The following is a 12,141-nucleotide window of genomic DNA, read 5'->3' as shown; positions in this document are numbered from 1 at the left end:
GTTCCACTAAACAAGAGATGTGGAGAAATGCGGAGATCATCTTAATTCAAAGTAGGATGCATCACAAATTCATTCGTCTCAAGCAGTTTCCTTCACCTGAAGCTTACCTGGGCACAGTTTTAGTAGTCCCCTTCCAGAATCTGGGAAAAGAAACTGAATCTGGAAAAAGAAACACAGTCTGTCAAGGAGACAAGAATACTTCCTCTTCAGTGAAAAGAAAGGGTTAAAATTTGATCCTTTGAAAGTTTAAGGTGGACAAGAGTCCTGAATTATCTAGACACCAAAGAGTAGGCAAAAAGGCTATGTAGCTTATAGGGAAAAAAGTGAAGGGGTGTGTGTCTGGGGGAAGGATTAGGGAGGGGAGAATAGGACTATTTCCTTCTAACAGGCTTTCTGTTAAAAAACAAAAGAAAGAAAGAAAGAGAAAGAGAAATAAACATTTGTTCCTGTGATTAAGCCCTCATTTGTGTTTAAAACATAAGTGAAGTAGGGACAGTTCAAGGCACAGAGGCGCGTGTTCTGATTTGGTTGTTTACCATCAATCAGACCGTTGCTTGGCAGACACTGGATGGTTATGAGCCTGAACAAGCTGAAAAGGGGCAGGAAAAGAAGTGGAGGCAGCATTCTTCCTATTTAAAGCTGCATCGCTTGAAAAAAGTTTTCTCAGACTGTGCTGGAGCTGGTGCTGAAAAAGGGGGTTTGCAAAGGCTGCCCTGGGGCTGGTGCTAAAAGAGCCCGCAGCTGACTTCATGGTGCTACAATAACCTTAGAATCTACTTTTCACTCCCAGGAGGACCCACATGTCTAATATTTAGACATGATGGCAAACTGGGTGGAAGCAAGACCTCTCCTCATTCTTACTGTTTTATTAGGGCAGTTTGTCTCAATAAAAGCCCAGGAAGAAGGCGAGGATGGTGAGTTTGCTGTTTGCTTTGCTTGTGGTGTTTACTGCACGGTTTGGGAAATAGGTGGAATGTTAAGCCTCGGGAAGGAAGAGCGTGAAGAGGAAGTTCTGGTTTGAAGTTGAGAAGGGGGCTGACAGATTTGCACCTGGGAAACGGCTCTCTCTCGGAAGACAATCAGGATATTTGTAAATGCGGAGCTTCTCCATCTGCCGTTGGGCTGCATGTTTCTGGGAAACCCTAGGAGAAGTCCTTTTGCCTGAATGTGGACAGTGGGAACTTTAAAAGAAATGGAGAGTGCTTAAAACGGAGCACTAAAGGCACTTTTAGCCAGAGGAGTTCTGTTCTGTGGGCTGGAGTTTTCAGAGCAAGGAAAAGTCGCAGCAGGAGCTGGGTAGGGTGGAGTCTTTTTTGTACGGAACTTCAGCTGCTTCATACAATTCTTTGTTTAGAAAAACCTCTGCAGCCACTCTGATAACTGATTTTTCTTTGTCTTTGGCTCCTTATTCTTTTCTCTTTACAGGCTTTTACTTCTTTCCCATTTTCATTTGTGATCTTAAACCACTTTTGCTTACTGAGAGACAGTCTCGTTTACTTGTCCGTGACAGAGGCTGATAGAAGCCAGATTTCTTAAACAGTGGTATTTTCCCACCCTACTGACTTGATTATCAGGACAGTGGTGGCTCCCTGCTGGATGGCGGAAGGCTGCAAATCGGCATGCCTTATATATAATGTATTTATCATGGAATATTTGCATGGGCATTATCCTTTAGACACAAGTTTCATTTCTTTTTTCTGGTTTAAGGCAAATCTTGCCTGGTTACCGATTTTTTTTTCCTATGCAATTTGCTCATGGTTAGAGTTGGGTGGCATGGTAGGGTTAAGCAAAAACGCATGGCTGCTATAGAATATAAGAAAACATTTAAATTGGTTCCACTGGTTATTAAATCCTTATTCTCCAGACATGTTTTTTTTTTCATAATAGACCATATACATTTTCATAACTATTTAACATCAAACTCAAGCTTTTAAAACTTAGCACATTTAAACTTTTCTGTTATTGTCTTTATATATATTTTGAGTGTGTATATATATATATATATATATATATACACAGATATATGCATATGTGTGTGTATATTTTTTAATACCTGCTTCTGTGTATTTTTGCTCTGAAGATGTTCATAAAATTACAGGCCACAAGGTCTAAAAATCATTTAAAGAGTGAAAATAAGAATGTGAGATGAATACCCAACAATCTGTCCAGAGTCCCATAGAGGGGGCACTTTCTAAAATCTTGTAACTTTTTACGTTACTTTTTATGTTTTAAAAAACGAGGCAATTCATAAAAGGTAAAACTGTTGAGTTTCTTTGAAATGGTGTGAAAAACATTAGTTGTTTGGAGGGGAGGCGAAAATAATTGAATAGGTACTAGGAGTCAGGAAAGGGGAGGAAAAAATATGGAAAAATTACAATAGAAATAGCAAATTTAATTATAAAAGGAACAGTTCACTCCCCTCCCCCACCAAAACAATCAACAACTTTAGTTTAAAACTTAATTAACACAATTTTCCATGTCAATATACTTTAAAATAAACAACTTACTTTTATAAAGTGTGGAAATAATTGATCATGTGAATAAACGAAAAGAGTGTTTCATAAGGTATATGGAATAGGCATATGTTAAAAGACTTTCCCAAATAATTGTAATTACTCTGTAGGTGTTATTGAAAAATAAGGAGAGTTTAATGTTTTCTAATATTAATTTACCTAAATTTTAGAAATTTTATATTTGGTGCAAAACAGTCTCCATCTCCATACCAACCCCTCTTCCCCCTATATAACCAAACAGCACAGCAATCGGAATCCCAAACATCAGATTTTACAGAAAAAGTATAATTCCGTACATACACATGGTAAAACTTAAATTCCTCTGTTTTATTACTCAACCCAGGAGAAAATATGTGATAAAAATTCAATAGCAATAGAAAGTTGTATGGCCCAAATTAAAGGTAATATACACAAGAATCCCAGAATCTAGTATATTCAGAGTTTTGTAACTTGTATTGTACTTACTTACTGTTCATATTTTGGTTTCAGTTATATTGAATGGATACTTGGCAATACTTTATTCCCCCTGTTCAGGCTTGACACAAGCTTAATAAAAGTGTCAGAATTTTGAAACTCCATGTGATTTTAAATTTGGGGAAGAGTAAGTTCAAGTAAATGCTTTAAACTAAAGAAATAGCTAAGGTTCACAGGCAAAACAAGTATATTTTTCAAATTTTGGCTATAACTAAGTGATATAATGTGGTAGTGATTTTGTGTAAAAATATGTCCCCTTTGAAATGTAGACACGTGTTATCACAGGTAACTACATGTTTACAAGCTTTTATAGTTTTCTTTTCAAGACTTCAAGGTATATTTTTTATCTGTTTGACTGTTTATTTACCAGAAATGTCAACATAAGCACAGTGTCTGCCTGATAGAAATACTTATGAATGATGAGATAAGAGTAAATAAATAAAGTTTTGGGACATATAGGCCCAGATAATTACTACCTATCAAAAATATAAGAACTGAATTAATTTTTCACATTCCTAAGAACTGAAGGGAAGTTGGGCTAACTTTAGTTGACACTATTCAGTAACAAGAAGCAGAGTTAAGAAGACAAAATCAGCTTTTCGTATTTTTGGGGTATATGTGTTTGTGATGGTGGTGGTGGGATGCTTTAAAAGGTTCCCCATTTGTTTTTTCTAGGAGAAAATACTATGAATTTATAGTAATTTTTATACTCCTAAACAAAGGTCTGACACCTATTGAGTTATGCACATTTTTGTTATTAGAAATGGACAGACTTAATCTGAGAATATAATCTTTGATATGAATCTTTGATTTCAACAACAGAGAAGAATGGGGAGAAGGAAAGGTGCAGCATTGTACCATTTATTTCCAGAGACCAGGTAGGTGACATAAACAAGTGAAGCAAGTGAGTGTTTATATATCTACAGGGGATGATGGGCCTGTGGAGAACTGAAGATGCATATGCCCACTTTAAGGCATTCAAAACCAGTGTTTTCCAGAAAGCATTGCATAAGACAAATGCAATATCGCTGAGCGCCAAGTCTGGCTCATGGACCATAAATTTGCAACCCTCTCGTTGCAACCCTACACTGATATCCTGGACCCAAGCCAGCTTCTGATTACTAAGAGATGAAGGGCTCAGAGTCCTTTTTATATCATGGTTTCTTCCATTTTTATGTCACATCTACCATTTATCTCATTATTATAATACAAACTTGAAGACGCAAGTGCTCATTACTTAGTACTACTTGGCCCAGATCGTTTTAAATGGTACTGAGTACGTTACTAAGTAGTACTTGGATTGGATCATTTTATAGGAAGTAGAGAATATGAATGCATAGCTTAAGATACTTGAAAACTCATAAATTGTTTTAAACTCATTACTATTGAAATAGATACTTTGGATTATGTAGGACATACAACCTTTTCTTTCATAGTGGATGTTTTAATCTAGGTTCAGCTGCATATACCAGAATGCAATTGTTTAAATTTTTTTTAAGTGCTTTTTTTTTTTTTTTAATAAAAGAAAGTTTTAGTTAGGTAGTGAAAGGCTGGTATATTAGCTCTACAAAGTCATCAAAGACTCTGTCTCTTTCTAGTTCTCTACTCTCATATTCCTGGGGTATAATCCTTGATGTTATGGTCTTAGATGGCTGTTGAATTTCCAGCCGTTACATTTACTTTCCAGGCATCTGGATAGAGGTTGAGAGACGAAGGCTGTGATTCTCTCTTTATTCATGGAGACTATTAAGTCTTCATCCCATTTCAACTTACTTGTGGCCAGAATTCGGTCATATGGTCACACAAAGCTACAAGGGTGGCTGGGAAATGCAGTCTTTTAGGTGAGTAGCACTAGCAGTGTACTCTACTGAATAGAATTATGTTACGAAAGAAATAAAGGAGAGAATAGCTGTTAGGAGGCAAATATAGTCCCAACCGCAATGAGTGTAACTGTCACCCACTTTCATTGGAATAGATCTAGTTTCACTGGGCAGGATATAGTTGTGTGACCAGATGTACCCTTGTTATTGGTCACTTCCAAGTAGTCCATGAAGCCAAGAACATTGGATGGCACTTAAATTAGACTGCAGCTTTTTGCTTTCTAATTCTTTTAAAATACATTTAGAAGTACCTATAACTTTTATCCAAACTAAAGTGAGGCTTTATTTTGAAGACTATATCTCTCTCTATAGATGTAGACTGGTAGATTGATAGATACAGATAATTTTTTATATTGACAGAACAACATGTGCTTTGACCATGACTCTTTAGGTTAGTGGGTAAGCAATCCACAGATCCACATTGAGCTGGCTGAATAATCATCTGAAGAGCTTGTTACTCATATAGATTCTAGGCTTCCCTCTTTTCCAGATATCTTGATGTAGATGGTTTGGATGGGATTTGGGAAGCTCTCTAGGTGATTCTGATTCCTGTTGGTTAACCACTATACTGCATCTCTGCCTAACATCCTTTTGATATTGACGTGGACCAGTTGGCTTCTTATTCCAAGACTACACAACTGTGGTGTGGAAATAACTTGCTATTCTACTTATTCCTTTCACTTACAAAGTTGCCTAATTAAAGTTTGTAGAGAAACTGTGGCAAATTCACCATCATTTCTGGAAAAATAACTCAATGCCCAAATCTTCTTCACGGCAGTTAGGTAAATCATTCTACTATGCAATGAGTACATCTTATTAAAATATATTTCCAGGTGGTTATATAATTTTCATTTTCTCTCTTGCTTCCTGTCTTCACATTTTTAGCACACTTTTTCACCACAGGTCTAAAATTCATTGTATTGGTCAGTCTAGAAATGCACATAATGCTGACTGTGAGGTAAAAACACAAAGAGAAATCTTTGTTTTGAGTAGCTGGGACTTACAAGTTTGGAATAATGTTAATCTATGGCCACAGAAAAAAATCTTTTTTAAACAATGTTCTCCTACTTGAAGGACAATCCATACATCATCAGTGGCCTTTTATCACATTCATAGAATGTTTAAAAATCAGTCATTTTTTGACCTACTATGTTTTGTTTTGAATCACAACATTCAAAAATTTAGATTTACATATGAAAGATGTAGTAATGATAGAGGAAAAGACTAAAATTATTAGTTATTAATTGATTTTATTATATAAATTTGGGCAAGCTGTACAAGTTTGTATAAAACAATGGAGTTGGGAAGATATTGACAATTCAGTTTTCCTCCTAATTTCTTTCCATGTAAATTTTACATGTATTTCATCTAAATTTCCTTTAAGACTGTTGAGCTGTTATAATCAATATTTTTAAAACAATATTTTTAATCTACTCTTGCATTTGCTTGACGAGAGGAGCAGACTGTCTTATGGAATATTTTGCCTTAAAATTGTGGCCACATTGGCAGCTTTGATGTTTTTATTATATTTTATTGATGTTCAAAACTAAGCCCTTCCAAAGAAATCAAGTTGTTTTCATCTTATACATAATATATTCTCTAAGGAACAGTGTATAAGATAAATCACAATAATGCAAGATTTTTCTTATCCCCATGTTGCCTTCTACAGAGAAGGTAGTGATATTAACAATATTAATAATTAAGATTAATGAACTAATGGAAACTTGTCCCTATAGCTCTATGGTATAATGTTCAAACTCAAAAATGTTTGCATCCTTTTTTTTTTTTAAGTTTCTCCTGGGAAGGAGAAAAGACAGTCTCACAGTTCTCTCTCTCTCTCTTTCTCTCTCTCTCTCTCTCTCTCTCTTTTTTCTTTTTTTTTTTTTTCTTTTTTGGGTGTCTGCTCAATCAGAGTTATAAACCCAGTTTCAAGAGGCAACAGATATATTTTCAGTGGAAATGTTGCTTGCAACATAAGCATCATAGACTTATTGCAGTCTGCATACTGTAGTAAGGAAAGGAAGCCCAGCCCAACAATCACTGGGAAAACACATGGGTTCTGGTCCATCTCTGCTATTTAGCTGTTTTGCAACCTGCAGAGAGTCCTTTAGTCTCACCAAGCCTTTGAGTCCTCATCTAAAATCAGGGATAATGTACACACCCCTGTCAATCTGATGGGACTCCTAGGCAGATCATTTGGGAAAATTACCTGAAGGTAATTTTAGAGCACTTAAATGAGACACAGAGAGTGATATTACAATCTGATTTCAGTCATCACCGATACAAACCTTAGTGGTATATTTTTTACTTTACCTAATCTTTGAATTTATTTTGAGAAAACTTCTGGATTTGTTCCTCTTCTGTACTTTCTTTATTCTCCATTTCCCAGAGGAACTTGCTCCATCAATCATGTTCTCTTTTCTATAACTACAACCACTCTCTTTCTTTGGTGCTTTTCCCGCTATCTTATAAACAATCTCAGCTCTCTCCCAGGGCCCCTGTGTGGCTCCCACCTTTTCTTAATTCTTACCCTGCCTGCTTTAAAAGAGTAATATAGTTTTCTGTCTCTCCTTCCATGCCCTCACTCATCCCTATGCACTCTGACTTTTGCCTGCTTCCTGCCCCATTCCAGTGAAGCTAGTGGAGTAAGATGAAGACGAAAATGGCGATGTTTCCAGTGGGCTCCTTTTACCTGTCTTATCAGGCCTTTCGCCTTTATTTGATACAATTAACCACTCCAGCTTTCCTGAAAGACTACTCTCTGAAAGTTCTTCCTCTAGCTACCTTACCTTTTCTTCTCAGCATGGGCTCCTTCTCTCCTTTTTTCCCTTAGCACTTTGTTTTCTCAGAGGATTTAGTTCACTGGTCTTCCCTGTATATTCTCTTCCTAGATCCATCTAGGAATCAATCACTCTCAGGGTTTTGCTTAACAACTAACTGCTGATAATTCTCAAATCTCTTTCCAATCCTGAACTTCTACATGAACTTCAGAATTCTCCACTGATGGGCCATAACCACTTCAAGTTCAGTGTATCTAAAACTCAACTCATTATCTTTCCCCTAAGACAAGACCATTTTTCCTGTGTATTCCTTATATCAGTTAATGGCAACATCATCTTACCTGGTCACTCCAGCAAAAGTCCAATCAGTTACTAAATTCTTCCGTTTTATCCACTAAATATTTCCTCAATATACCTCTTTTCCCTGCCTTCTCCAAACACCTCAGTTCAGGCCTACATTATATCCCTGGATAATTGCAGTAGCATTTAAATTCCTTGCCTTGCCTCCTGTGTGGCCACTTCCCACTTGCATGTGTGTAGACCTCTTCTGTTGCCACTGTGATATAAAAATCTAAATCAAAAAACCTAAAATCTGATCACATCATTACCTTCCCTATAACCTTCCATTGACTCCAATAATTTGGAGAAAGAATAATGTTCAAGCTCCTAAGCATGGCACACAAGACCTTCTAAGATCTGGCCTGTTTCTAGAATGTGAGTCAGATCAGCTGTAACTCCATGTCTCAAAATAAGACATTGCTTGTAGTTTTGACCTCCCACTGCACATACACACATGCGCTTTTCCTTTTTTTACCTCTGCTTTTCAGATTCCACTCCATGTTATGAATTCATTTTATGTATTAGGTACATGATAGTTATTCCATTATTAATTTAATGAAATATTAATTTTTAAATTACAATTTTAAATATTAATTTAATGGAATATTAATTTTTAAAATCTAAAAAAATTCCCACCATTTATTTATTTTATTTTACTTTATTTTATTTTTGAGAGAGAAAGAGAGAGAGAGAGAGACAGAGCACGAGCAGGGGAAGGGGCAGGGAGAGAGGGACACATAGGATCCGAAGCAGGCTTCAGGCTCTACACTGTCAGCATAGAGCCTGATGCGGGGCTCAAAGTCACCAACTGTGAGATTATCACCTGAGCCAAAGTCGGTGCTGAACCCACTGAGCCATCCAGGTGCCCTTCTTTTTTTTTTTTCCCCTGCTATTTATTCAAGTATCAGTGCACTTATTTCAAACTCAGGTTTTGCAAATTTGCATATTCTTGAGCAATTTTTTTTTATTTCTCTGTCTTAGTTTCTTTATGTATACAATTAGAATGATAATATTTACCTCAAATAATTATTATGAACACTATCCCACATATAAACCACCTATATAGTATGGCTCCTAGCAAATAGCAGGAGCTCATTAAATGATAGTTGATATTATTATTCCATTACTACTTAATAACATAGAAATAATAATAAATGCTTATTGGGTGATTATGACGATGAAACTGTTAGTATGGAAAAATAAACAACTTTTGTTCTCAAAGAGATGAACGTCTAGTGTAAAACTTAAAATGCAAATTTTACCTACCATTGTATTATGGTCATTTTGATAATACATCGATGTATTTACCTGATTTCTAATTGGGCTATATTTTAAACCTATTTAAAATTTTTATTCTTCAAACAGTAGAATTTTACTGTATTGGCTCCTTATATAGGTTTACTATGGGAAAAAACAAAAGAAACAAAAACATCTTTCCACTGGAGACTGGAGACTGTCTCATGGCCATGTGGTCTGAAGCATCACCCCCCACTTCCTGTTTCACACCCCCCCACACACACATTTCATTCTGTGCAATGGTTTCCAGTGTGTGAGCAAGCCAAGCACGATTCATTCCATGCCCCAGTGCTACCTCATGCCTGTCTACCAGCTATGTCTATTTCAGAGTTTATTTTCTGAAAATATGATAGTCATAAAAATCTCTATTAAAAATTGGAAGCTTATTTTCCAAACTGCATTGCTCTGGGTTGCATTTGGAATGAGAGGAATTGCTTCACTGCACAGGGATTTACAAGGCAGCAGCTCCCGGGACTATTTGGATACAGAAGTGGGGTGACCCATCTTTTCCCAGACTTCGCAGCAAGTCTCTTCATTTTCCAAAGGTTGCTGGTTTCTTCACTCCTACTCCCAGGAGATTTTTGTGAAGTTTACTCCAGAAAGCAGAAACTGTGTAGGAAGTAGGCACATTATTCACACTCATGCTTTCCCTACTTTGCTGCACTTTTCATTCTTCCCAGTTTTTCACACTTTAATAAAATGATGGTTTTGACTTAGAGGGAGGCACACTTATGGAATTTTACCAGATAATTTGTAGCTATGAATTTCTTTAACTAAATCTTTATTATCCAGTATGGTTGTTCTGTGGCCATCAGCTTTAGATTTATTTTTTCATTATGGAATTCTAAAAATATGGATGGTTTCCATAGCAAATAAATTCATTTATAGAGCTTTAATCTTTTTATTTATCTTAAATAGTAGTTGTATGCTTATTACTTGCTCCTGAGGTAGAGGAACCTATCCGATTCATTTATGCTAGTTTGAAATTATTTTTTTAATGTTTATCTATTTTTGAAAGAGAGACAGAACATGAGTGGGGGAGGGGCAGAGAGAGAGGGAGACACAGAATCTGAAGCAGGCTTCAGGCTCTGAGGTGTCAGCACAGAGCCGGATGCGGGGCTCGAACTCAGGAACCACTAGATCATGAGCCAAAGTCGGACACTTAACTGACTAAGTCACCCAGATGCCCCTAGTTTGAAATTACTTTTAAGACATTTCTGTCTCATTCTTTGCAGAGCTTTATATTGAAGAAATGATTAAGTTACAGTTTAATTTAGAACACCATGTTTTTCATGTTAGTGCTAATTTTTGAACTAGAATTTCTGGTAGGATGGGCTGGTGGACAGTGAAGTTAATTGATTGTCATAGTAGATGAACTGCAAAAAACCTGCCTAGTGTTCAGGTCTTTGGCTATAAACACTAAATCTCTGAAGCTTTATAAACAAGCCTTATACTTTATTTTGAGAAGGCAGAAGGGTACTGGTCATTCCAAGATAAATGAGTGATTCTGATATAAGAACTTTCTTTTACACACGTTTATACTGGTAAAAAAAAAATAACCTTGGGCCCTTGAAGGAGGAACAACTGAACACTTCATCAGAGTTCTTGTGTTCAGACCTTCAGGTGCTATAAGTGTTATGTCTTTCTGAGTATTCATACAAAATGTCACTTCTTTCTCCAACCATTTCCCATATCCCCTCAAGTCGTGGTGTCCACTGATGAGATTAGGCAAGGGTTTGTGCTTTTATTTTTCTCCCTCAAGCATCGTAAAACTGAACTGGATTTTGCTGAGAAACAACTAATAAATTCCCGAACAAATGGAATTCTCATTAGCCTGGGAAGAATTCAGTCTTCTTGCAATCTGCTTATTTTATTTTTTTAAAAAGTGGGGTAATTCCTTTATGTAGAGAAAGAGACAAAACTGAAACAGAATTAGTGCTATAGAGATTAATCAGTGAATGCATTTGAAGTTCCATTGGCAAGGCTTGTGATGGTTTGGTACACAGAGGATGATAAAATATTGATAATTAAACTTGTACTTTTAAATGTTATTTTGGCATTTGCAGCATATAGATAAGTATGTTCCATAAACTTGCCAAAGGAACACTTACCCGAGCTACCTTGTCTTCTTTCCACATCTGTTCTATGGAGGCAATGTTGCAAAGTCCTAGAGGAAAGAGCAGGTTCAGTTCTAGAAAAACAACTTGGAAATAGATGACTTTTATTTTATTTTGCTTTGTTTTGTTTTAGGAAAATATGCTCTCAGCCTCCTTTCTGTTTGAAGGGAAAGCATTCAGAATTCTGCATGAAAATCAGGGTCTCACTGCAACTCCACCTGGATGTCACCTTCCCAAATTTTGCCTTAAATTACAGACTTTTCCTTGGAGCCTGTTCTCCTATCAGAACTTACTGTTTGTTGTCTTTTTCTTTCCTACTCCATAGGAAACTAACATATAACACATGCTCCCCTAGTTACTATTCTAATGCATAGTGTTAGTAATATTACTCCCTTATAATGAGAGCCAATTATATGGTAATTTGCCTTTTGCAACCTTTTTTTCACTATTCTCTGGCCATCAGAATCAGTGGACATCGTGGCTGTGGATGAAAACTCCAGTATCATCAGATGGACTCTGAGACTCACGCTTTAGGTGAATGAAACATGGCTGTCCTGGACATTCTGTACTTGCCCATGGAAGGTTCCACAATCAAGACATTAAAATCACTTCAGATCCATTCTAATAGAAACTAAAAGTTGCCTTAGTATAATCAAAATGGAAATTTGCCCACCAGATTCCCATTGTTTCTGAAGAGGAACTTTGAGTTTCTTAAGGATAGAACCCTATGATAGTGCATCCT

General features: G+C 36.4%; 1 protein-coding gene across 1 annotated transcript in view; it reads left to right on the top strand.

The window, feature by feature from the left end:
* Positions 1-612: 612 nt before the first annotated feature.
* Positions 613-12,141, top strand: part of COL5A2 (collagen type V alpha 2 chain) — a 146,600-nt gene continuing 135,071 nt past the window's right edge. Inside the window, exon 1 of the mRNA XM_015077654.3 lies at positions 613-914. Within this exon, the coding sequence (XP_014933140.1) occupies positions 818-914 (97 nt within the window). The 5' untranslated portion in view covers positions 613-817. The remainder of the gene's footprint in view (positions 915-12,141) is intronic.

This window comes from Acinonyx jubatus, chromosome C1 (assembly GCF_027475565.1).
Source record: "Acinonyx jubatus isolate Ajub_Pintada_27869175 chromosome C1, VMU_Ajub_asm_v1.0, whole genome shotgun sequence".
Taxonomy (NCBI): Eukaryota; Metazoa; Chordata; class Mammalia; order Carnivora; family Felidae; genus Acinonyx; species Acinonyx jubatus.
Note: the sequence above shows the minus strand (reverse complement) of the source record. Positions and strands in the feature narration are given on the sequence as shown.